Below are 27,825 nucleotides of genomic sequence, written 5' to 3' on the forward strand. Positions count from 1 at the left end.
TATATGTAAACATTTTTTCAAAAAATGTAAATATGAAAAACTGAAAATAGCCTAATCCTGCAAAACTTAAATCAATAGTACTTCTGTTACTGATAAAGTATCAGAAGGGGCTTTGACAATCCGGAACAGAAGGCCAGAATGCATGAACTACTTTATTTAACTCAAAAGCTTAACACTTACTTGTACTTCAAAATTCATATTCTCCAGAAATTTTTGGTTCATTGTCTCTGCAAATTTGTTGATGGCTCTCAAGAATACTCTGGAAAAAAAAAAGAGAAAAAAAAAGCGATATTGATTAATGCATGTATTCTTTGGGATTCTTTTCCAGCCCTGTGTGGTATTGAAAACATATTTTAACACTGGGCAAGCTAGAAGAATCCAAGTTTACACATATATGAACAAATTACTTTGTATAATGTCATGTTACTTATGCATCACCAATTTTAAGCATAACTGCCAGTGTCCTGATCTTCACTGAAAATTCACACAATGTAAGTTTCTTTCTTTTTCCTCCAGTGCACAATACATTATGTTCTTGAAAAAACATACTGTGTTTTTAAACACAATTTCACCTTCTGTGTGACAAAGTGGTTCATTTATAAGTATGTTACCTCCTCCTCATGGGTTTGACAGTTGAAAATTCCTGCACTTACTAGTTAGAAGCTGACACTTCATTTTCCCAATTAAAAGAAAGCTTTTTAGTTTTCTCACAGGTGGCTGAGGATGAAGACGACATCTCTGACACCTCAAGTGGGTTATTAAAATGCACTCAAAGCTGAATTAATACAGTTATTTGTTCCAAGTGGAAGAGTGTAAACATTTAGCTTGAAAAGCAGCATATATTGATGCTCATTACTAAAGCAGCAAGATTAAATGACATTTATAAGTCAGACTTCTTTGTCTATCTTTGCAACAGTGTACATTTGCAAAACTAAAATCAGTGGTATTTTTGCACATTTATTAAGTTTATTAAATAATTTAGTTTCATTGCATTTACTATTCAGAAAATAAATCATCCATATTCCTCTACTTCGTAGGTAAAATTAATGAAGTTTTATGTTGAAATACTTTGTGGACAAATATTATTGCAATCTCAAAGACATGAACACAAGTTGAAAAATAATCCTAAATGCTCAGGTACACTCACTAGCTGTTACTGGTGAAACAAGGAAAGAGCAATGCTAAGTACTCAAGCACAACTGTTACCAATCAGGAAAAAGATCTAATACTTGCAAGAAATGAGTGAAAAAAAATCCATAAAATTCTATAAAATATAATCCTAAATAAGCAATGTAGGTTACCCTGAATGCAATGCTTCCTATTCATTTACATGGAAACTACAACAGATACAAAGAGGACAGTAACACTACCTGTTAGAGCAAATTCTCAGCTACAAAACATAATTTTTCAACACACCATCATTAGTTATGCATCTTCACCAGCAACGAACAAGAGCCTGCATGTCATGCTCATAAAAATCTGCACCACTGGAGGTGACCCACTATTTCACAGTTGCTAAGATGGCATCATTGTTAGGAAAATACTGCCTGCTGCAGCCCATTTTTCAGTGGCCCAAAAGATGGAAATCAGAAAGTGCCAAATCCAGACTGTGTGGTGGATTGTGATAGGACACTCCAGCTGAGACTGACTGCAAAACAGGGCCTGGTGTTATTGTGTTGCAAGAGAAAAACTGTCATCATCTCTGGCCTGACTGTGGAAGTTTGAACCTTCATCTTTGTCAGCATTGCAATGTAATGGTCAGTTGATGGTATGTCCAGGTCCAGAAGGACCACCCCTTTCCTAAATCCCAAAATACAGTGCACTTTACCCACAGAGGGCTACATCTTGAACTGATGTTTTGACTCTGGCATGTAGTGGCAACATCACATTTTGCCACAGGAAAAGGTCACTTTCAGCTTCATATTGGTTCAATAGGTCCTGACAAACTTGCATACGGTGTTCTTTCACTTTCTGCCTGAGCATTTTTGGAACTCACCTTGCACAAACTTTGCAATATTCCAAGATTGCCACCACCTCTTCCAACACATTGAAGCCAACATTCAGCTCCACACACAGTTCCCTGGTCATACCCCATCTATTCACGAGGATGAGCTGATTCAAACACTCTTCATTTCCTGGTGTGAGAGCTGTGCGTAGCCATCCAGAACGTGGCTTGTCTTTCATGTTGCTGTTATCACTACTGAAACATACCACCACCCCTCACTGTGCTCACATTTACTGTTTGGTCTCCAAAAATGTTCAGCAAGTGTCAATGAATGTCAGTGTGTGCAATTTTTTCTACATGGAACTCAATCCCACCACTTTACTACATACACACTTCCATGTCAGAAGTCATTTTGTCTGATTGCCCCTTGCTGACACCTGTCACAGGGCAACAAAATGTAAGAGACTACTGGTGGGGAGATTCAACCTCTGTTGCTTTTGCGCCTCTGTATCAACATCTGCCTCTGACATTGTGGGTCAGCATAATAAAATAGTAGGCATTACTTTGTAGCAGCTTTCGTATCTTCTGTGAGTATCTCTTTCATTCCCACAGATATTTTTATCTGACATACTGGAATTACACATTTTCAAGAAGCATGCAATACTTCCTGACTGTCAGGTTCCAAGTATTTCCATGCATTTGTATTTTGCCTAGAGGATGTAACTATTCCTGTCAAGTCTGTAAGTCAGTCAGGCAGTAGGCTTGAATTCTATTCCTGGCGCCTGTCAATGCCATGCTGTCCTACCTCAGTGACTTGATATCTATATGCTTCAGTTTTCTCCTTCAGAAGAAGGGCATATTAACTAGCCACACATATGAAGCATAACAGGTGCCTAGAAATAGATAGATTTTGATGAAAATAATATGAAGCATAATATTTATTACTGCTGACAGAATAATCCTAAAGAAATAAATATTGCTCTAAGAGGAGAAACTTGAAGTTTCTTGAGTGCAGAAACCATTCTCGTTACATGATTATTCATAATGTAAGTTAGCCACTGTAACAAACATAATGGAGAAGATATAGATAGAAAAGAGATTGTAAAAACACTGGACTCCAGAATGGTTCTGAAAAATGCAGTATGTACTACCCAATTGAGTAAGAAGTTATTTAGAAAAATTACTGAAATAGCTTCTCACAGCATATTTTCCCCTTACTTCCATAGTTGATCATTGGAGTTTACCTTTTTGTGGACCTTTGGGAGATATGCTCAGTTCTATTTTGCAAGTCGAGACTGATCTAGGCTGATCTAAGGACAGGATCCTGGTTTCTCATACTGATTATGCTATTGGACAACTGTTTTTTTCCAACTGAATTTCTCTTGTCATATTTTCTCTAAACTTTCAAAACTACACAGGGCAACTAATATTCTGTTTTAGGTGTTCAATTACAAAAAGTCCTCTAGAATTACCTGAGTAATATGGAATCTAGTTTTGTATTGGTTGAAATAATTTTGATCTAAAATTGATTAAATTTCTCTCCCCACAATAATTTCCATTATATTTTCTGAGTTTGTATCTCCCTACAATAATTTTCATGATATTTTCTGAGTTTACAGTCATTGATTCTTCTAATTTACCAGACTCTTGGGCCTGAAGATTCATACATAATATTGAAGACCAAAGTCTCTCAGCTTAATCTGAGTACAGAAAGGCAAAGTTTAGGCTTAGAACAGCAAAAGGATTGTCATGGTTCATCTCCTGCTATTTCCTTTACCCTTCTCAGTGTGGTACTGCTTTTGCTTTCCTTTACTGTACTAACAAAGAAATTGCTTCCTATTTTTCACTTGCACTATTAATAAAAATTATTTATATTAAAATGCAAAGAACAGAATCCTACACAACTGAAATGCAAGTACTTGTATATTTTAAGGCTAGAATGGTACAAATATACAAATGATCTAAGGCAAAAAAATGTTGAAAACTTATATCAGGCTAAGATAAAGATCTGATTTCAAACTGTCAGGTAAATTAAAACAGAGAGACTGAGCTGGAGAGAAGATGTTAGCATCATGACGTTAATCAGAGTAAGATTCCAAGGCTATTCTTTAGAAGATGGTGACTCTCTATTTAAGTTACATAACCACAGGTCTGCACATTGTCCTTGCTTTAAAAGTGCAAATAGGTGATAAACCTAAAATACAGATCTCCAACTCCAAGTTATTTTTAGCAAACAAGTTAGAATTAGTGCATGAGCTCCTTGCAGCATGAAACAAAGAGATAATTACCTTAAAATATAATAAGGTGGACTTTAGCTGACTTTGTACATGGAGGTGAAGCCACAGGAAACTCTGCATTAAAAAAATATTTTTAAATAATGGCTGCCAACTGCAATCTATCAGCTTAAATTGGCATTGTCTGTTCTTCTGTGGCTTTGCAAAAGCTGGTCTTTCTCTGCACTTAATTTCAGACACAGAACACTGCAGCCAACACAGCTGCAAACAGTAGTCTAATGCCCCTTTGTTTTTAAACCATGAATAGATAAAAGGGCTTCAATTTGCAAAAAAAGCTGAGCACTCAGTACCTCTCCTTCACATTTTAAACTGGCTCTTCACTTAGCCCTGCACATACAATGTTTTGAGTAACCACACAATTTTTTGTAAGAGGTCTCAATCAAGTGGACAGTTATAAACCATAAGCATGAGTGCACATTCCTCCTGACTCTCACACGAATTCTTCTAAACCAAAGGTCCAACAGCAAGGAGATCCTCTTTAGTGTCTTTTCAAGTTCGTAATACTATGAAAAATTTGGATGTTTATCTTTCAACTCTAAGGTGGAGTTCAATTCTTGCACTTAGGTATCTGTGAGCATGAACTCAAACTCATGTTTGCTGAGACTTCTAAAGCTGTGATTACACTGCAAAGACAGTAACATCTGCAAAGAATTAATCAGTTACAGACAACTGGATAATCAGACAGAAAAAGAAAATAAGAAAAAACAAGCTTGAAAACATTAGCTCCTATGCTGCCAAAATTCTTAATCCAAGAAAATATTAAAAGCTGGATTTTTAGTACCATATCTGAAAAACAATGAAGACTTGAAGAGACTTAAAATTCAGTATTCTTCCCAAAAATCCTAAGTGCTTTTCCTTCAGAGAATTTGGCCCACAAACTAAAGTCAGGAGGAGCTGCACTAACTTCATCTTGGCAGGTTTCTTTCTGTAATCTACAAAGGTTGGACAATCAGCACTTTCATTAGTGAACTCTATACTGGAGCAGATGAGGAACATGAAAGGAATTATTTCAAAGTCTAGGAGATGCATCAATCTGTTCTGACTTCTGACAGTCATAGTCTTGCCATTATACAAATTGCATGAAAACTTGGGTTGGAGATAACAGAATCAAAGTAATGGTTCAGCTTAGTTTATGACTACACTTGACAGAAGCATCCTCATAGAAACACTCTGCAGAAGATACTTTGTTTTTTTAACATGAAGCAAGTACAAAGGAGAAGCAGCTACTAAAGTCAACTGATTAATTCGTGGGCCTCTGTAATCTTTCCTCTGCCTTCATGTGTGCAGAGCATATGAATTGGCATATGAAATCAAGAATAGACTTGCAAAGTGGGTCAGACCCAATGTCAAATGCTGATCATTGTCAGTGACTGAAATAATGGCCAGCAATTATAAACTGCAGGTGGAAGATGTAAAACATAGAAAAGAAATCAGATAAGGAATCAGCGTGACACGAGAGATTAAAAACACACATTCACTCTTTTAGTGACCAAAACAGCAGCAGGGAAAGCCTAAGAAAACAAGTGAAGAGATAAAAACACAAAATCTTCACAGATTAACAGTACAAATATCTGCTAATAAAGAGACAAACTATCACTGATTTAGAAATGGAGGGCAATGCAAATGAAAATACCACTTAAAAATTTTGTAGCCAGTGAAACCTTCTTCTTAAGAACATAATTATGGCAACACTTAGGAAGCAATTCACTTCCACAGTAACTGGAAAAATACAACTAGTGGTGCAAGGAAAGTAGAATAATTTAATCATATTTCTCTTTGTCTCAGTTCAGTATCACTACAGACTGAAGCATCTTTTTTTTCCATTCAGATTAAGTTCTAATAATATAGCAATTTTCATTTTCCTAAAATCTTTTTTAATGTATAACAAGAATATGCAAACAGCATGGTCAGAAAACAATTGCTTTAAAGTAGCTGTTATTCAGCTGTTATTTTCTTATTGTTTTGTACAATTAATTTTCTTTATTAGTAGAGTGCTTATTATTTGAAAATTGACATTGAATAGCTATGCCAAGCATACAAAAAAAACTAGGTGCTACCATATACCAGAGGTAATTTGACAGTAATACAAAAGCAACACCTAGAGAAGTAGTAATTGCCTTGCTGCTATAAAATGGCAAAAAATAATAATTTCATTCATATCTCTTGATTTTGCTAGCAGCCTGTTTATCTGCAGCTTTTCATCCAGCATCCATTCACAGCATGTTTTAAAGACTGCCTACCTCTCATCTAAGATACAAAATACATTCTTGAAATTGAATATTAATTATATATTTATGCTGAACTCTTCTGAAAATAAGCAGGTAATTCCATAACATGGTTAACAACAGGCAACATACAGAGACAGTACAAGCAAACATACAGCAGTGTTAGTAGGAAGATGTGAGTGATTGACTGGAACAAGCTCGAAAGATGGGCCCATGTCAGTCTACTGAGGTTCAACAAGGCCAAGTGCAAGGTGCTGCACCTGGGTCGGCGCAGTCCTGGATATGTATGCTGACTGAGAGAATAACCCATCGAGAGCAGCCCTGCAAAGAAGGGCTTGGCAGTTCTTGTAGATGAAAAACTTAACATGAGCCAGCAGTATGCATTTGAGGCCTGAAAAGCCAACAGTATTCTGGGCTGCATCAAAAGAGGGGTGGCCAGCAGGGACAGGGAGGTGATTCTTCCTCTCTACTCTGTCCATACGAGGCCCCATTGGGAGAACTGTGTCCAGGTCAGGGGCCCCCAGCGCAAGAAAGATGTTGAGCTGTTGGAGCAGGTCCAAAGGAGGACCAAGATGTTCAGAGGGCTGGTGCATCTATTCTATGAAGACAGGCTGAGGCAGCTTGGTTTGTTTGCCCTAGAGAAGAGAAGGCTTCAGGGAGACCTGATAGTGGCCTTCCAGTTGTTTAAGGGAACTTATAAACAGGAGATAAATCAATTTTCTACATGTGTAGATAGCGATAGCACAATGTGGAATGGTTTTAAACTAAAACAGGGGAGACAGATTACATGTCAGGGGAAAATTATTCTCTGAGAGGGTAACGAGGTGCAGGCACAGGCTGCCCAGAGAACTTGTGAATGTCCCATCCCCTGGAGGTGCTCAAGGCTGGGCTGGATGGGCTCCTGGACAGCCTATCTAGTGGTTGGAGACCCTGTCTGTGGCAGTGGGGTTGGAACCTTATAATCTTTGAGGTCCGTTCCAACCCAAGCCATTCTATGAAATGGCTCAGTTGGCCACATCAGCTGCAGCTGTAAGTTTACCTTTCCATAGAAATTAGTATAAAACCCACAGTGAAACAACTGACCCTAGTCTTTATTTACCTTATCCTTTTTTCCCAGACAAACCTTGTTCTATTTCCCTATTACAAGTAATCAATTCTGTGAGAATTTGGAAAGCCATCTAGAAAACACATGCCTAGATTTAATGGGAAGAATGTGCAAATCTGTGAACCTCGTGACACTGTGCAGCAATTAACCCACCAAGAAGAAAAATATATTAACAAAAAGTATGTTCTTACTCTCTGGAAGGATCTTTTTATATATTATGTTTATGTTATCCATACATATAAATACACTCATGGGGAACTGCATTTAAACAAGAACATTTTTAGTCTTATAGAAAAACATACCATCTGAGCTCACATCTTGTTATTATACCTGACTGTCTGAACTTGTTATATTCCATTTACCTTTCTGTTTACGTATGCATAAAGGGGTATTTTCATTAGACATTTGTACTTGTTCTTAGAATAATTTGTCCACAAATTTAATTAAATAAGTTCAGCAATATACCATGAACAAGTGTGTAATTGGTTTCTGACATCTTGAAAATTCAAGCACTTGAAAAAAACAATCACATTTCTATCAAGCCTGCTGAGGCCAGAGGTTTCCACAGGAAAATGAGAAAAAATTACTCATACAACAGATCAACCTTCCAAATTGTCTTATTTGTTTAAAGTAAGCCACAACACTGCCATCCATTTTAGTTAAGTAAATTAAACCTAACACCTGATATATTTGAAAAGAGCAAAAACTAACCTAAACTGCTAAACTGCAGTTTTTCCCCTCTCAGGAATAAATAAATAAATGCCCTTCTTTTTTCTTTTTTTCTTTTTCTTTTTTTCCCCCAAACTATTATTTTTTGTGAGACAAACATTGAGTCAGGCAATGTTTATTATATCTCGATAGCATAAACCAGAGTTTTCCTCTCTGTTTCCTATGAGAGCAGGAATCAATAATCAAGAAAGTAAAATTAAGGACTTTTTTTGTCCTATTTTAATACATACAATGATATTCTTAATCTAAAAATCCCATCACAATAATCAAAGACAGAATCCCTACTACCGTACCAGCTGGAATAAAGGACAAAACATACTCTTACCAACTGAATTTGTGTACCTTGCATAGAGTCAGTTTTACTACTTTCTATGAATAGAAACATCCACTGTTCTTTATTTTAATTAACTAGTGAGTTTTTCTTTTAAATGAAACCCACTGATTTCATAGTAGCAACAAACAATCTGTAGCATCTCTACCATGAATACTTAAACTTGCATGAAAAGGCACGTTGCCATACTTCCTGCAACTCTGTTCAGTATCCTTCCTAGTATAAATGTCATTTTTGAATAATATGCTTAAATTGTGCTTCCCAAGCCTTCGATTATTTTTCTTCAGAAAGTTTAAAAGAAAATTCAGTCCAACAGCCACCAAATTTGTTGTCTGTGCTTGTTACTTAACAATTGTGCAGACAACTTCACAAATGCCATCTCCCCATAAAGCAGAAAGCAATATTTTTTTGTCATTTGTAGGACAGTACTATAAACAGCTACTTACTCTAAGAAGGCTTTTTATATTCAAAGGTATTGCTGATCAGATATATGGACACTATAGAATTTCATTTCTTTCAGATGTCACATTCTATACAGTCATTCACCAGTGATCAAACAAAATAACAAACTACAAGTCTGAAATTCCGTTTCTTATGGTGTTGTCCTGTGCTGGATGATGAATTGGAACTCGTTCTGCTTTTTTTACCGGTTGGCCAGGACCAAATGATACCAGCAAAACCCATAGTTCTTGGTAGTCTGATAAATGGTGACATTACAAGGGTGGCAGTGATTCAAAGCCATAAATTGATAAAATCTTGATAAAAATCAAGAAATTATCCATGTAAATCTGAGTAATCACCATTTCCAAACTCAGAGGAACAATAGTAAGAGACATGAATGCTTCCTTTCAGTTACTAGCCACCCTAATCCTTTCTTTAACTCTTTGAATCTCAATCCTTGTGCAGCTCGTGATGACAGTGAGGTATGGCAATCTCCTGTAAGGAATTATGTGTCTCTAAATTAAAGATATGAATAAAAAAGACAAACAGGCCATGTGGTATTAGCTAAGCCTGAAAATCATTTCCCTACAAATGCCATACACCTAGAAATTACTGCTTTTAATAAGCTAATACCCAATAATCTACGTACCACAAATGGAATAAAGTACACACACAAGCAGTGGCAACAAGCAAGTAGTGTGCAGTAAGCAACTCTCATCAGAAGTTAATTAAATCTCTTATGAAGGATCACAAAAATAACTCAGATATTATATTCTCATGACCTCGGTAAGGATTTTACTATTTCCCAAAGTGTTCTGTTGCATCTAGCGTGACATGAAAACGAGCATCCTTCCCACTTTGTTGTTAATGGAAGATAGAAAGAAAAATAAAATAAAAGAGAAAAACAAAAGTACTCTGTTTCTGATTCTCAGTTGCTAGTGGAACAGTTCAGCTTTGTCTCCTTCACATTCTGATGGGCTTTGGAAATAAGAACATGCTTTGAAAGCACGCAATACATCAATTTTAATACTGATTTAAGAAATTTGAGTTGGACTATTCCATCCTGAAGTAGGTACAGTCTGACTAAGTTTACTCAATTAAATTTCTACTCCCACTCTATGAACTTTCTTGCAACCCTTTAACCTGGGCATAGAATCACAGAATTGCTTAGGTTAGGAAAAAAACCCATAGGATCATAAATCCAGCCGTCATGTAACAGGATTTAATACTATGGCTTACTCTGAGCATAATTTGAATTGCATTACCTTACGATTTTTCACATTCTCTGCATTAGCAGAATGTGTCCATTCTCCCTTTCTTTGGACAAAGGCTTCTCCTTTCCCAGAAAATGCTCTTAAAAAATGTTTTCCTCTTACAATTTTCCAGTACCTTTTTAGTTCTCATCCACTATTTTCCCATTATCTGCACCAGACATACATCGTTTAGTCAAAATATCCCCATCATAACTCTGACCTGTTTATGTAGAAGAACAATTATTGTGTCCTGCTCATCAGGAACACCTAATGCCTACAAACAGGACTGATTTTGTGGTACTGGTTGTTCTGTTCACTTTCTCCTGCCTCTATTTGCACTCCAATTTTACTTTTCTGTAGTGCAATATATCCTGCAGTGAAATCCATCCAATGTCTACTTCCCTACAAGGTACAAAATGCAGGAGAGCATCTGGGGGAGATTGTGAGGGTTTGTTGAATGCTCATGTGGAAGAAGTGCCAACCACATTCTGCAATTGGCTGTGTTACACTATGGAGATGCCTTACAGCTTGCTTCTTATGTTTTTGCAAATTCAAGAAGGGGAAATTCTTAAGGTAAAACACGACCCTCAGGGCTTAAAGAGAGCCTGCATATAATTCTGCTCAGAAGAAGGGAAATTAAAAGTGCAAACTTTTAGCTGTACTAACAATTTTTTTGTATATATATTTTTTCTCCTATACAGGGAACTCCAGTCTGATCTCTTCTTTTTCTTTGTTACTTTTCTGGTAAAGCATGTCAATAAGACATCTAAAAATCTAATTTAGGCTTCAATTTAATTCAGAGAACAAGTGACCCCTCAAAAAAAATTCCATAATGACTAATAACAAAAATCCCTCCCCTCCCTGATATTGATATAACATAAAATGAAAGCATTAAAGTAAGACTCATAACTCATCTTACTTACTTAACCTTAGGAAAAGCAAAGGTGCCAAGTCAGTTTAGGTAACCAGTGTGTTTACATATTACTGTTAAGTCACTTAGAATCATTTTCTTAATGCAAGATACTGCTGGATAAACCCCCAAACCCATAAATCATCTTTTCTGAACAGGATTGATGGTTCTTTTCCACTCTTTGTAGTTAAAAATCCTCTACTTGTGAATAAAACAACTGTTAATAGGAATTTATAGATTTTGAAATTATTTTTTACACACACACACACATAAGAGGTTTGGTATGTGTACATATATAACAGAAGTCTGTTAAGTTACTACACTACTAAACATGTTTTTTAAGAATCATCATCAGTACATTAAAAAAACTTGCAAATTTCAACAGCAGCTTAACAACCTACATTGAAATAGATCTTATCTTTCTAGGCCAAAGACTGACTCAGATAGGGGATCTGGGTTGAAACTGCTATTACTTACACAATAGTACACGAAAAGTTACCTTAAATGAACACATCAACCAGTATATATGCCCCTGTCCCCCTCAGAAGAGGGATTAGAGATCCCTTTAAAAATTAGTGTACACAAGTGACATAAAGTGACGGTTAGGCATTCAGGCATTTGATGCCTCACTGCCATAATCACTACCCACTAGAGCAATAATCCTAACTTTGAATCATAGAACACACAAAAAAATCTTTTTGTTAATGTTGTTTCATTCAAATCAACAAAAAACAAAATACATCCAACATCCAAACAGTATAGTTTAATATCATAATGCTGCAAATTTTCTAATGAATCTTTTCCGTAAGACTAACAACTCAAAGGTGATTATCAACATCATTACATATTTGTTCTCTTCTTGCAATCCAATACTAGAGGATTAAAATTACTTAATTGTGGAATATTTCAAATTAACATCATCTATCGACACGTGAGTTAGTTGGAACTTTGAGAGTTAGTTGTTACTATAGTCTCTATGATTTCTAGAAAATGAAAGTTTATTTTCTCTCTACAAAATAAAAATAATGACAGCACGTTATCAAAATCTAGCTCTCCAGAAGAACTCTTGCTGGGGAAAAAAAAACAAAGCACATACACTTCATAATTCTTAATTCAATTTAACATGGAACACTGTGGTAGCAATGGTAATGGGAGGATGATTGGACTAGATGATCTTGCAGGTCCTTTCCAATCTTGTGATTCTATGGTTCTTAATGTGTTTGTTGTCAAGAGACATTTTCCCCAAAATCCAGACCCCATGTTAGTGAGATTTATAGCAACAGCTTCAACTAAATTGTGTGAAAGGGAGGAAAATCCAGCAAATAGTAAAATCCATGAGATAAGATGGTCACATGCTCACAGCTCAATTTTTGTTCAATTTCACCTACAAATGCAGATAGTCTTGATGCCTCTAATGCTCAAATTTTGAGGAATCTCTTCCTCACCTGCACGTTCTGTAGTCAGACACAAGAACCAACAATGCAATAAGCAATCATATTTTACTTTGCAGTCCTTAGACTGACACAAAAAGAGTATCTCAGAATGGCTAAAAAAAGTTTTTAGAAAATAAATCCTCTCATATTCCACCCTGCACACTTATATACTAGACTTTCCTTATTGCCAAAAACTTTCAGTTGTAACTGATGCCCATAATAAACAACAAGGCTCACAACTCAAGGGAAAAATATTCCTTTCTTCTTCAAACAAGCGGTATTTCAAGGATACTCAGGAAATTCATGTGTGATACCTTGAACCAAACTAACTCTCCAGACCTGCTATCAGTGTGCAGGTACACAAACATAACTTTTCTTCTTTCCAATTCCATATCACATGAAATCAAGCTACAAATTGAAAAGAATTCATGTGGTATCAAAATCTATGTGATGTGACATTTCACTTTCACAATGTGAAATCCTACTATCAAGATCACAGTCATCCTATGGCTTAACAAATATTGACCAACACCTTGTTTATCGCATCATCATTTATTCTGATAAATTATAGGATGGGGTTAAGGTGTACAATTTGCACAGTTTAAGTCCACAAGATATTTCCTTTAGTCAGTTTAATCATGTAGGAGCACTCAAAGATTTTTTTTATTAATAGCAAGCTCTCAGAGTAAATAATAGCAAGTATGATAAATGTGAATGTATGAGCTTTTGGTTAGATACTGTCTTCATCGAGAGAGATAACAAACCTGTCTCAACTAAACAATCATGAACAGATGATGCATACTATAGCTATAGCAATACACTTCCTCAAGTACATGAGCTATAGTAAGCATCTTGTACTCGGCCCTCTCCTACAAATATAGAGATGTACTCAAAGACATGGTCTTCATCATTTTTCAGCTCAGAAAGAAAATGGCATTTGCTAACTTGCATCACAGTGAACTCACTGAGGATGTTCTAAATCTGTGTAGAAACTGTGCTGTTAAGATTTAACAAGACTTTTGCTTCTTTTGACTGTCAACATACAGACTAAGTATATAGTTCCACTTTAGGGTTATTTTTTCCCTTTCTTTTATAAATGGACTTACTGCATAAGCAGATAAACTATTTAATGAATTATTTTAGATGTTGACTTTTTTGGCATCAAGCAAGTTGGAATTATATTGTCATCTTAGCTGGAAGGGCAAAAGTTCACTTTTTAGTAAGATATGAAACGAGTTCCCTTTTCACAAGCACACTGAATATGAGCACCTTTTTACCTGTTCTGCACCATGCTCATAGCCATCCAGTCTGAAGGGTAAACATTCTTTCCAATGAGATCTTTGAACATTATGAATGTTTCCATCAAGAAATCCTGGAACAACAAAACACAATAAAACTGTGACTGCTAACACAAAGTTTAAGTGCACCTGGTATTTCAAGTATACTGCATACATGCAGTTTTAACCTTGAATTTCTAAGCAAGTCAGCTAAAAGTGCATGAGGCTAGTGAGCTGAAATGTCATCATTTATTACCAAAATCTAGCAAGCAGCTCTCTGAAAAGACTGTACTTTGTCAAATTACTTAAAGAGAAAGAAATGCTCTCCACAGTACTGAGAACAAATCTTTATCATCTTCAGACATATACTTGTACTCCTGAAAAAACGATAAGTCAACAAACCAGTACCTCTGTAAACAGAAAAAAAAACAACAACCATGGTGTATTTTGTTGTTTTTGTTTAAATTTTCTCTGAAGAACTGTTCAGGCAGACGAAGTATTCTGCACTTGATAGTTTTCACTAAAACTTCTATTATTTTCCATTATTATATTATCTAGGATCAAGTACCCAAATTTCTTGGAAACTGAAATTATTTTGAAAATACTCATATGTTTTCAAATAAATTCAAGCAGATGAAGAACTGCAAAAGCTACCCATGATTTGATCTGTTAGCATTTCAATTATAGCACAGCACTGACTATACTAAAGAAAGTAAAGCAGACAAACCTTCCCAAGTAAAAATATTACTTCCATGCAGAAACTGTAGATTATGTAATGAAAACCTTACCCTACACCCAGCTTATTTTGGAGTTATGTCACAAGTACAGATAAGGGACAAAACCAGTGATTACTGATACAAATGAGAAAAATACGGCAAATATTCTTCATTTATGCCAGGAACAACTGACACAGTACGCAGCATCAGAAGAGTAAGGCATTTAACTGCATTTAGCGTGTAACATTATCTTGACCAGCAGTGAAAAGTGGAAACTGATCACCATGTGCAAAATGGGAATGGAAGGTTTGATTAATTAAGGGTTGTTTTGTTGTTGCTGATTTTCTGTTTTGTTGATGTATTTTAACTTGTTTCTCCTCAAAACAGTACATAACGAAGATCCTCTTACTTAATTCTTGATTTCTAAATTATCACCTAAAGGTTAGATGACCTCAATCAGATCACAGGTTTCAGATCACAGTATATTGTCCAAGGACACCAGCAGAAGAGGGAGGAAATAAAATGACCTAGAGGCAAAAAATTTGCAGAAATAGACTTCATGCTAGGAAGAACCAGGCAAAATACTAAACAACGCTACCAATGATTCATAGCTTATAAAATACTAAAAATTATTTATCATATCCATGTTTATTTTATACTCACCACTAGTTCTGAACTCGTCTGAAAAGTTTCAATGTAAACTGAGTAATGCTGATCATTCATCTGGTTTAAGATGGCTGTCATGCATGCAACAAAATGACTCTGAAAGAAAACAGAAAGCAATCAATAGAAAGGTAACAGATCTAGATTACTTTAGATATTGGATTGTAGTCTAGATCTGAACTGCTCCAAATGCCTAATACATCTTTTTATGGATGTTAAAATAAAATCAAACGCAAACATTCACAAACTCAGATGAAAGAAACATACTGTGAAATCAGAGTTCAAAAACCACCCTGGTAGTAGGCCATCTCTGGAGAAAAAAAGTGGCATCATTTATAAAAAAGTACTTGGAAGCACATAGTCTGAGCTGTACTTACATATAAAGCGCAACTAGATATTACCCAAAAACTCCTGAAAAGCAGGTGATATTTCCTAGGATTCTACCATTATGAATTCAGAGGAAGAAAAGAATATTGTGATCAAAAATTTCTAATCACTGTAGAAATAAAGGCTATGGTATTGTACAGGAAGAAATACTGCAAGAAAGGATGAATTTTATAGGCACTGAAGGAACTATTACTGAACTCTAAATCTTTGGTTGAATACTTTTCTCTCTCATAACTTCTCTCAAACTTCCTCACAAGTAAATGTTTTATTTCCCTCTATTTCTAAAGCTGAAACAATGCAATATATAAAATTGATTCATAAGCCTGGGTTTTCACTGCCACTGACTGAGACTGACAAAGATATTTCTTATCTCTCAGTAATTATGCATGCTTAATTATTGTTCGTTTTCCTTTAAGACAGTGAAGAATCCTCCTTACGGATACCTTTTAATTTTCTTAATTACTGTTTTAGGAGTGAATCTGCTTACATGCTTTGATTCTACTAAAATAAGAGAATCTGAAGGAAGTGAGCATGCAAAATAGTTTTCTAGATTGATTTGACTTTGATTCTTTTCATCATGCAGGCTTAGAAGTGTCAGCAGTGACTCCCCACAGTCCCTCTGATTAGAAGCTCATTTCTCCTTCAGGTCAGATTCTCTGTTGAACTCTGCTTTGCTTTACATTTCTGCTGTGTCAGAAAGTCAACAAATACATACCTTACCGAAGTATCAAACATGCAGACTGCTGTCCACAACCATTTTGTCTACTAAAGAAGGGAAACCTCCTTTAACTTCAGGTTATGGCCACTAGAGGTCTTTTACTTTCATGTTAGCTGCTGTTCAGTTTGTACTGCCCTTTTTTTATTTATTTATTCCTGCGTGAGCAGATCTAGTACACTTCTTGCATATAAACAGTGACAATTACAATATAAAAGACCTATTATACTTTATCTTGGAGTAACATTAGAGCTAGTGAGAGGCTTATCTACTTTGTAAGACTAAGAAGACATTTCCTGTGGGTACACTCAAAGATTTCAGGTAAGGTATCGTGTGTTCTCGGGTATTGATGCTTTTTTAAAAGGAATGCTGATTTTCCTGCAGTAGAAGTTCACGTTAACAGTTGTGAATCAGAAAAATGTTTCCTGTGATGTTAAATTTATAAGAGGAAATAATAATGAATTGCAAAGGATGCAGAAATGAAACTGTCATTTTTTTCTTTTCGATGTCTTGATTTTGGAAAAAAAAACACAAACAAAAAACCTGACAGAAGTTAGAGAATATTGTACATTTAAAACAACCTTTATTTTTATTAAACTTACACAAAATGCCTTTCTATACTCATATTAAATAATCATTTATTGAAATAAGTAGGATTTCTTTACAAGCCTTGAATAGATCTGTTATGTTGCTTAAAGACATAAAGACATGAAGAAGGTTATTTTTTGTTGCTCTTGTAACCAACTTCTAAAATGTGTCTAGCTATATCTGTTATTATGGTACAACATGAATGCCTAATCTTAATCGTCATGTATTGTCATTTTATAAGTAATGATCATATGTTTTGATTACTAAAAAAAGCCAGAAACAAAGATCACACATTACTATACAGGTACTTTGCACCCACCTATCAAATTCATATTAGTGTGACTTAATGCTACATTATAAATAAAAAGGTGACAGCTGGTTTGCTACTAAAACTTACTCCATCATTTCCAGACATCTGTAAAGCACAAAAATATACCAATACAAATTAATCTCTAATATTTTTCTTGCCCACAATCTCAGCTATTAGAAATTAATTGCCTGCTCCTTCCCAGGTTAAATGCATGCCCCTCCCCTTCTAAAACTGAAACACCAGCAATAAACATTCACTTCTCAGATGCAGCCTCGGATTATTCAAGTATTCATGCTCTCTCAGCTTCACCATGAAAACAGCCTCATTTAGGAATATAGAGAGCTGTGATCAAATCTGCAAATCTCTATGCTCTTAAATTCTCCCATGCTGTTTAAGTACCTGCTACTAAAATATGCAAAGAATATGAAATGCTTGAAAAAAGCTATTTTCAGTTCTGCACAGTAACTACCTCTCACACTTTGAATGAAGAATGCAAGCTCACTAGATAGAAGGCATTTGGAATCAAGCACAGCCTACAAAAACAATAGTCTAATGCTGAGGATTTAAAAGTTTATTGAATGAAATCATGTATTATGTGTACAGATTGAATGGTGTAAAAAAGAAAAGAAAAAAAAAGGTTGCACAAAACAAGATGAAGTTCAAGCAGAAGCCTAGAAAGTCATTTCATCTGTGTTTAGGATTTATCCAAGGAATTAAAGCAGAGAGGCTGCTTAAAACTAGGTCAAATGTGTTAAAAAAAAAATAATCAAGTAAACACTCCGTTGATGAGAGAATACTAAGAATAATAAGAAAAATTATCACAAACAACACTGGAATATACTGTACTTCTTCAAAGAGATACAATAAGAAGGATGCTTTCCAATTTTAAAACATTCATACACATTTAGATATAAAAGAATCCAGGAACAGAAGCAGGACTGAATTCTAATTTTGAATTAATAAATCGGTTGATATGCTTTCAAAAAGCAATTAAAGAAAAAATACGAGTAAAGAAATAGATGAGGAAATAAATAACATTTTGAGCTGGAGTAGGAATGCAAAGTAAATGGGAAGTCAAATGAAAATAAGACACAGGAGAAAATGTCTCAGGAAATAATAAAATTTCCTGTCCACTGAAAAAAAAATAAGAAGCAGCAGCATTATTTCATTAAATTCATCAAATTTTAATGAATTATAATGCTGGTTTCCTTTACTGTAAGTACTGGAAAAGTTTAGCTAAAGTAAAAGAAATCGGTTCTTAAGGTGAATATGTGAATATTAGCTGTGGATACAACGTGCACAGAAGAAGCATCAGAAAAATATTAGTGTCATATGAGTGAGACAACAAACTTCAACACCTAGCAACTAAATCCCAGCATACTTTATAATAGCAAATGGTGACAGGTTGCCGTAGTAACTTCAGATAATACCAGCACCACAAGAATAAATACAGTAAATGCACCAGGAAAACAAACAGCAACAGAAGCATGGTAGAATGAAGCTCCACTTCAGTACTAATGTAAAAGTGCTTCAGTGGCTATTCTGAGAGTAATTTTTGTGTAGGTGGACTTCTGCAGTGATGAAGGAAGACAGTGATTAAAACACACTGGATGATATTTACGGTCACTAACAGAGAGATTTACCAACACAGAGTGTAAAGACATAACCCTCATCATTAAAAAGCAAACAAAATGTAAACATGAATAATTTCTAATAATTCAAGTGCTTTTGATGGCCAAAGAAATTGCAGTTATATTTACACCTGCTTTTTAAGGAAGCTTGATGCTTAAGTGTTCATTTTGCTTACATGGTGTTTTCTTTGTTCAATTATGTTCTTCATTCATATAATGTAGCCAAAAGGACATGCAACCGTGTAAGTAGTAGGTTATCAGATGGAAAAGTGCAGGAAAATTTTGTAACACAAGGAAATGGTAACAGCACTGCTCTGTAAGATTTAACAGGGAGTAAGCTAGACAATCAGGGCAGCTCTGAAATTATTTCATTTGACTTTCTCAAACATATATAAAAGCACTGAGACAAAGTTTTATGGCATGACAGCAGCGCGATGTTTTTAGAACATACATCCTTCAGCATTTTGCTTTTACTCTTTTTCAAAAACATTTTGTTGATTTCCCAACAATATTCAAAAATAAAATTAATTCCATACAGTTCTTTCACTGCAGCTGCAATTTGTTTCTGCAAATCCAACCCAGAATTTCTACAGTCCATAGCTAGAATAGACTGCAATTGATTGATCCTATGACTAAGTCTGTATTGAAAGTACAGGATTGTAAAATTTACTGCTTTTCCCAGACAGTATTCCACAAAAACATCTAAAACACACACAAAATACAAGCTGTCAAAGAATAAGATGAGCAATATTAAGTTTTTTTCACATTCAGAAAAAAATTATTTATTGTACTAAAGTTTGGTTGGCCTTTTGCAATTGGTAAAAGGATTGAAACAAATAAAACAATGCCTGGGCTGTGCAGGATCTAGTGCTCTAGAAATGTAACAGCAGGAAAAAAAACAAAAACAAAAACCAGTAACAGGGTATTTCCAATTGTGCAGTACTACAAAATAAAGCACACAGTCTGCAGTGGAGATCGACAACGAGGCCTAGAAGATATGGCTTGAATTAAGCAATTTATTCCAGCGTGTACAAAAAGTTAAGCAGAGAAAGAGCAATAACATCTTCTATTTCTAAATCTTTAAGTCTACACATTTTGAGAAGACAGATGTCTTAAACTGGTGATTCACTTCTTTAAAACAGAATAGAGCCAGCTCATCTGTTCCCAGAACTCAGCCACCCTTTAATTCATTTTGTTCCTTTTCAGCTGAACATAAGACAAGAACAGAAAAATTAAATTTAAAACCTCAACTGCACAATCACAGATGATGGTACTACAATGTATTTTTGAATGGTTAAAGTAAGGCTTTATCAGAAAAGTTACCCTTAACATTGTTAGAAACTTCAAAAACTTGCCTCTTGCTTTAAAATAATCTTACAGAGAAAATCAGGCTCAATGAAAATAGCTCTCCAACAACACCTAAGCATTATATTAACAAATCTAGAAACTTGCACATAATTACAATTAATAAATAGTAAATTTCTAAGAAATGCACTAATACATATTATTGTTAATTAAATAAGGTGGGTTTTTTAACCATATTCAGTAACACTAATTCAGTAAAAGTACAGCTCTACTTGAGCTTCCTAAGTGCAACAATTTTTATCAAAAGTCCATGAGAATCACACCAAATCCTGAAGCCATTAATGGAAAGAGACTTGAAGTCTGTATAACAGCATACATTACAGCTGAAGAAAAAATCTTAGTTTTCCCGAGGTACACAAACCAGTAATGAAACATTAGCAGTCACCAATATTTAGGTTTCTATTAGGCTGGGATTAAAAACAGCACTGCCTTCCTTGCTTGGATTAATCCTTTTGCTAGATCACAGTCTGCCTTTGTAAAGTCTAGTGCTGTTTTGTCATTAGGTATAGCTAAACTAGCAAGAAGAATCCACGCTACTCCTTTTCTTTTTTTCTTTTTTTTTTTTTTAGCAGCTGAAACACAGAGATAAAGTCAAACTGCTGTAGTGAGGAGCCTGGTGCTAGTTCCTGATATTTATGTGTATGCTGCTGTCAAAGTGCTTTCAGTTTGGCAGCTCTAATTGTCATTTGTCCCTTTCCAAATTAAGAACACTGAACTGGTACTCTGGTAACCAGTTTAACTTTGTAAAATGAGCAATAAAACCAGGTTAGAAATTGAAAGAGGTATAACACCATTGTCTTTATTGTTTTTGTTAAAGAAGGAACATTTGTCTTTATCTCCATATTTGTTACGCCTCTGATACTATCTGCATGTGTCTCCTGAACAGTTTTACAAGGATTTTTTTTTATGGTTGGTTGCTGCAATAAACAATGTGTGGGAACATCAGTATATATCTAACAAAACGTACAAAAGGAGGGCTTTTGAACTACTGCAACCTACACCTCCACTAAACACAATTCCAAATACTATCAACTCCAGTATCAGTTTCAGAACTAAACTACTGAAATTTGTCATGGTATATAGGATGTAGAAGTTACATCTGAAGCTATGTCTGAGGAAATAAAGTAATAATTTTAAATTAAAAAAAAGCCTATAATTTTGTGAATATAACCTCAGAGTCACTAATGTGATGTACTGCTTGTAAGGCATAAGGAGTAAAGGAAATAACTGCTATAAAATTACTGGCAATGCTATGAAGCCCCCCAGGAAGACATCCCAGAGATACAAAATACAATAAAGATGTTCTTCATTCCTGAAACACCAAAGTAGGGCTGGCCATATTACATACAACACCTTCACTTAATATGCAGACTGCTCTTCTCAGACTCACTAACGATGCCACAATCATGTGAAATACTCATTGCATAGGCTGTTCTGTATTGTCTTTAGAGGAGTCTTGGAAAGCATAGAGAAAGAGATTTTAAGACAGTTACTTAAAGTGATTAACTTACAGACTACTTTTTAGGGATTTGCCATCCTATGAGGAACACGATTCTCAGTTTATTTGTAGACTTTACTAAGTATATGCTATCTTCCTGTCTCCTTTGAAGTTTATTGCCTTCCCACGTGGAAAATTCATTTCAGACTACAAGGTATTTTTGAAAACACTTATTTCCACACAGTTGTTGAGTATGCATATTTCAATCTTCACAACTCCTGGACACCTTCAAAATGTGAGCCTCAGAACAGTCTGAATTTCAAAACAAACAACACTGAAAGACAAATCAGTGCCCCAACAACTCAGGGCAGTGCAGATTTACTACAGAAATGTTTATCAGTAATTACCTTCTCTAAAAATAACTTTGTTAACTAAAGCAAAATTTGCATTCATACCAGTTACAAAAGCAGATGTAAGCTATCTGATATGAGGCAAAGAAGTTGTGGTGGTTTGGGATGAGTGTTTTTGCCCTTGACATCACTTGGACATTTGCTTATGTTGCCCAGATAAATTACATGTTAACTTCTTCAGCAAGACTCAGTGACCTTTTTGTTTATAGGTTTTAATCTCTCCTTTAGTGACCACATCAGTAAATTATAAAAGTGTGATCGATATCCTTTGTGTTCTGTCACCTCAGAAATGCATTATCAAGACAACAGTAAAATGCTCATCTACACTTCTGTGATTTTTTTTAAAAATCAGATTGCAGCTCTCCTCTCTTAAAGGACTTGAAGACAGACTAGGCACAAGGCCTGCTTGATTCTAGCTGCCTTCAAAAACACATATTGAAGTATCATCTCACCTTCTTCCTGCCACTATACTGTCTTCTTCTTAGTTTTCTTACAGAATTTATCATCTTGTTAAATGCACCAGAAACAACTCATTATCTTACTGCACTTTATCCTCCTAAAGTATGCAGCTGTACCTTTTCTTCCTCTTGCTTCTGTAGGCATAGTACATAGCATGCTGAAAGATCCATAGTTACTGAGTTTCTGCCCCAGCTTTAGAGCTCTCTCATCTCAATGAGATTCTCTAACTGTAGTCTCCCTTTATTTATGTCAGCATTCTAAAACTAATATTAAGAGATTTTGCAAAAACTATCAAGATTCAGAGCTGAATGCATCGCACCACTTCGTTCACAAGCAGAGGTACAGAGCAGGCAGAAAACCTGTAAATCCACCTTCGTAGTGTGTTTTTCACCTTGTCACCCTCCGCACTTCAGTCATTAAGAGCCTTTGGGTTCCAGCCGAATGCCCAGCCCTGTTCGACTTGTGCCTTTTTCATCTTACTGAATTCACAAATTAAAAAGCTGTCAATAAAAATAAGCATATTTTTTCCTAAATATCATGGGGCAAAGCACTTATTTTTGTACACTTAGAAATTGTTAGAACTGACACAATTTAAAACTCTCCTTACCTGAGTCAGCAGAAATCAAAGGATAAAAGAATAGTATTTTATTAAAGTGTGAAAAACAAATCATCCACTTGTCTTACCCCAGTGGGACCGAATATGAAAGATTTGCCATCCTGCTGCTTTGAAGAATTAACAATACTTAGCCATAAATATTTTGAAATAATGCTGCACATGGCAATAATGCTATAACTTGGAATTCATACCTCTAGCAAACTGAGTTGCAGCACAGCTTACGTTCAGCGCCTGGGGCTCTTAATAGTGGGTGTGCTGGAAAGCATACAGAGCAATTGCAAGGCTGCAGTACTTTCTGGCTGCAAAGAATTAACTGTAGTGCTTTATTTTCAAGTCTTCTCCTACCAAATATTAAGTAATCGGGAGAACAGCTTCTCTCTACCTTTAGAAAAGATAGCTAGGCAATAACTACAATTTATTTTTAAAGGGACTTGTACTGCATAATCTGGACACCTCACAAGCAACGTTGAACTATATATAGGACATTAAAATAAAAAGGACAGAAGTAGGCTATAAAATGACAGAATAAAATCACAGAGAACTGAAGATACCAGCTGGTGAACAAAACTGAAAGCATGACTGTAAAAATTTGTCTTCAGAGTTCTCCTGAAAGCCTACACCATGGACAGCATGAAATAGATATTGAAATCTGCAAATGCAAAACCAAAGGAAGGGAGTTACTAAGGGCAAATAAACAAGTAACAGCAACGAGTTTTCTATTACGTATTGCTTGTTATTTAACTGTATCCATCATCATATATGCCAAAATCATCACATTGGTGCATCTTGAGGTAAAATAACTCATAGCAGATGCAGACAATAAGGAAAGGTTTCCCTCTTGCTTTCTGTTCTCTCCAATTCCTCTCAAGATTGGATAATTCCGGCTTATGATAGTTGAGTGAAACGAAACAGAAGTTTTACATGAATCCCAGCTGACAATTACATCAACACTTGTATCACTTATTCATTTCACAAAAATTGAAAGAGAAGGCATTCCAGATCACTAGATTGTTTTAGCAGGCTGCACTAAGATGGATAAAACTTGAGAAGAGATTCCTCTGATACTGAAAAGCAGCCATGATCATAATTGATACCAGATTTTCTTGGGAGGCCTTCTCCACCTGCAGCTTTTCTCATCAAATAATAGAGAGGCTAACAGGAAATGCCCTTCTCTGTATATACCTGCCAAAGTCAATCAGTATAATTTCCATACCTCCAGCAGTAACTGTCAGCCAATTTCTGGTAATCCAGTCTCTAAACTGCCATAATTCAATTCCCTTACACTGAAATATTTTTCAGAACCAGAAGGTTAGAAAGATCTACAGCAAGGTATATTTAGCCTAGTACTTAAAAACTGCAACTAATGAGAGCAAAACATACTGTCATTTGCATTTCTGATGTCACCCACCAGCCTACATGAGTGGAGGTAAAAAAGCCTCAAGATGCAGACTTGAAATTCCAGGTGTGTTACCGCGATAAGACACAAACTTTCTGCACAGGTTTCAATTCTTTCACAGGAAACCCAGAGTTGTGGGAGAATGTATATGTTATATTATATAATATTATATATTATAATGAATGTTTAAGCAAGAACCTGCATGCTTTTTTCTCTTACCATCTCCCATATGCGGGATGTTTAATATGTATGTGACAGTTGTCTCTTCCATATGGTTCACTGATGGCAAAAAAATACTGTAATGACAGAAACAATTAAGTGCAGAAGTAAGACCAGCAACTTCCTTCTCTTTTTAAATGACTTAAGTTAGAAATAGTCTTTCCTCAAATTCAAATTTCATGCATGCATCCCACATATGTATAGTTCAATATACATAGTAGAAACATGCAGTTTCATTATGGTCTTTTCAAAATCCTGATGCGCAGCAATGACAATTCTGTAAAGTTTTCATAGAAGGAGGCTTTTTTTTTCTTTCTTTTTTTGTTACATACTTTGCCTTACTGCATTCTGCATGGTTATCTTTTCTCAAGGGCACATAATCACTCTCATAACCATTAATTAACTGAAATTTAACATAATATGCAATATTATTTTCCTACTATTTGAATTTTAGTTTTAGAGAACCGTATATATTCCTACCTAAAGGTTCTGCAGCTCATAAATAAACACAAAAGAATCCTATTCAGTACATACAAGTGGGACAGAGATCATGTTTCCTTTTTGTAAAAGGAACTTTACATACATCAAGATAAAAATAATCCCATTAAGGGAATAATGGTTTCTGTTTGTCCAAATCAGCAAGACTGAAACCAAGAGACACCTACTCTCAGTGTGCAAAGAAAAGGAATTCAAATTTAAATAAATGTTGCCAAAGTTAAACTGAATGGATATACTATGCAACAACAATCTGAGTTTTTGTTTATCTGCCTCTATGCAGCTGGACTTTCAGTGAACATTTACCAACTACGTGTTGAGCCATTTTACGTTACCCCTGCATGCTACAGCCAACATGCAGATCTAAAGGTGGGCTGTAAGAAAGGACAGATTCTTCAGCACGGTCTGTTGCAATTGCATTAGGGGAAATGGTTTCAAACTAAAAGAGGAGAGATTTAGACTGGATATAAGGAGGACATTTTTTACAGTAAAGGTGATGAGACATTGGAACAGACTGCCCAGAAGTGTGGGGATTCAAAGTCAGGCTGGATGGGGCTCTGAGAAACTGGATCGAGCTGTAGGTGTCCCTGTTCACTGCAGGGAAGTTAGGCTAGGTAGCATTTAAAGGTCACTTCCAACTCAATTCTAGGATGATACAGATCTCTGCAAAACACAAGATTCTCATGTTAAATGAATCCCTGAAAAGATCAGTGTGGAACAAGGACTCTGAAGAAACATGAATTTCTTAATGAAGTTATCCATCGTAAGAAAAAGTTCATCAATTTTTGTTGCTCTGAGGATAGTAAAAAAAAATCCAGAGGAATGATGGGAAGGGACTGTGCTACAGAACCAGCATAAGACACTTGAGATGGATTGGGTTTACTCTTCCCCTGTCTAGAAAAGTTGTAGACTAAGTAAACAAGTTTTGCAGACACTTTATAGGAAGAAGTTCAGAACAGAAATGAAGGAATGTTAACCTTAGGAAATAAAGTTTTGAATAAAACAAGCTCAAAAATTCAGATGAACTTATGACTTTGCAAGATGCTGCTATCTTTTGTTTAATACTCCACTAGTTGAAACAACACACACTAGACTGGCAGGGAAATAAAAAACTACAAAAACCACAGGAGATATAGAGAAAATCATTTGGTAATACATGAGAAACTAATATTTGAAAGAACAGCTAGACCTCAGAAGTTATCAATTAAGGTAGTGGATATGAGGAGAAAGGTGCCAAAGCCTTTTATTCAATACATTATATACATAGGTCAAAAGTAAACCAAAGACTGCCTCTGTTCAGTATATGCTGAAAGAACTAGGTACTGCTTATTTTGTAGGCTCAAAAGGCAGGGAAAATCACTGCAGAGTGTTTGTCTAAGTGGTCAAAATGAGACTAAAAATCTCCTGAACATTAAAAAGTAAAGCCTCCTATTTATTTCCATGGAAAATGCAACAAAGAATGCAATAACATTAATTGATAAAGAACATTCTCACCTACAACAAAACACTCTTTTTCAACAGTCACCACTATTAGCTATGCATTTTTTGCCAGTGATGAACAAGAGCCTGTGTGCTGCACTCATAAAAATCTGCACCTGTGGAAGTGAACCACAGTTGCAACAGCTGAAACACACTACTCACCTCCTCTCTGTGCTCACATCTACTGCTTGGTCTCCACAAATGTTCAACAAACACTGATGAATGCCAGTGGGTACCATTTTTTCCACATGGAGGAATTCAATTTCACCTCTTTGATTCACATGGACTTCCACGTCAGAAACTACTGTCTCAGACTGCCCCTCTCTTCCATCTGTTGCACACCATCAAAATGGAATACTGGAGGGAAGGTTCAACCTCTACTGTCATCCCACCAATATCCATCTCTGACACAGTGAGCCAACAGAATAAAACAGGGTGTTTCCTTTGGAGAAGGCAAACTGTGACCTTTTAAGTGTAGTTTTAGATTGCTGCTCAGGAGATGTACTAAGTTTAGTTTCTGGATTGCTTGTTAAAGCTACCCACTGAAGAAAAAGGTCAAAAGACAAACGTTATTAATGACAGTGGCTCTAATCAAAGTATTGAGGCCTGCAAAGCAATAATCTCTGAGGTGCATGTCTACCTACACACAGGCTATCTGTACACCTATGTCTACATACAGATACACATATGTTGGTGTTTTATAAAGCCTGGATGTAAATGTACAGTAATTTAAGGTGTAATACGTATGTCTACACTTTTACACAAACAGAAAGTATTTCTAAATATTTTTTCAATGAACAAGAAAATAGTAGAATATCATATTTATACAAGAAAAAGCAGTGGAATTTTATGATATGAACCAGATATTTGGGCACTTTCCAACTCACCAACCTGTCACATTGGATAACTTCCATCTCCCCGTAAGCACTCAAGCATTTCTTCAAGAGAAATTTCTGAGTTTTAAGTACAACTACCTCTGAAAACACTGCCAAAAA

The 27,825-nt window shown here is 35.5% G+C and overlaps 2 protein-coding genes across 2 annotated transcripts in view; one reads left to right on the forward strand and one right to left on the reverse strand.

Moving 5' to 3' along the window:
- Positions 1-27,825, reverse strand: part of DOCK2 (dedicator of cytokinesis 2) — a 159,987-nt gene that overhangs the window by 52,909 nt on the left and 79,253 nt on the right. Inside the window, 3 exon segments of the mRNA XM_010718884.3 lie at positions 181-259; positions 13,944-14,038; positions 15,323-15,421. Of these exon segments, the coding sequence (XP_010717186.2) occupies positions 181-259; positions 13,944-14,038; positions 15,323-15,421 (273 nt within the window).
- INSYN2B (inhibitory synaptic factor family member 2B) overlaps positions 16,295-27,825 on the forward strand; it is a 28,812-nt gene continuing 17,281 nt past the window's right edge. Inside the window, exon 1 of the mRNA XM_031555669.1 lies at positions 16,295-16,745. The gene's annotated coding sequence lies outside the window, so the exon portion shown is untranslated. The remainder of the gene's footprint in view (positions 16,746-27,825) is intronic.

The sequence above is a fragment of the Meleagris gallopavo genome, chromosome 15 (genome assembly GCF_000146605.3).
Source record: "Meleagris gallopavo isolate NT-WF06-2002-E0010 breed Aviagen turkey brand Nicholas breeding stock chromosome 15, Turkey_5.1, whole genome shotgun sequence".
Classification (NCBI taxonomy): Eukaryota; Metazoa; Chordata; class Aves; order Galliformes; family Phasianidae; genus Meleagris; species Meleagris gallopavo.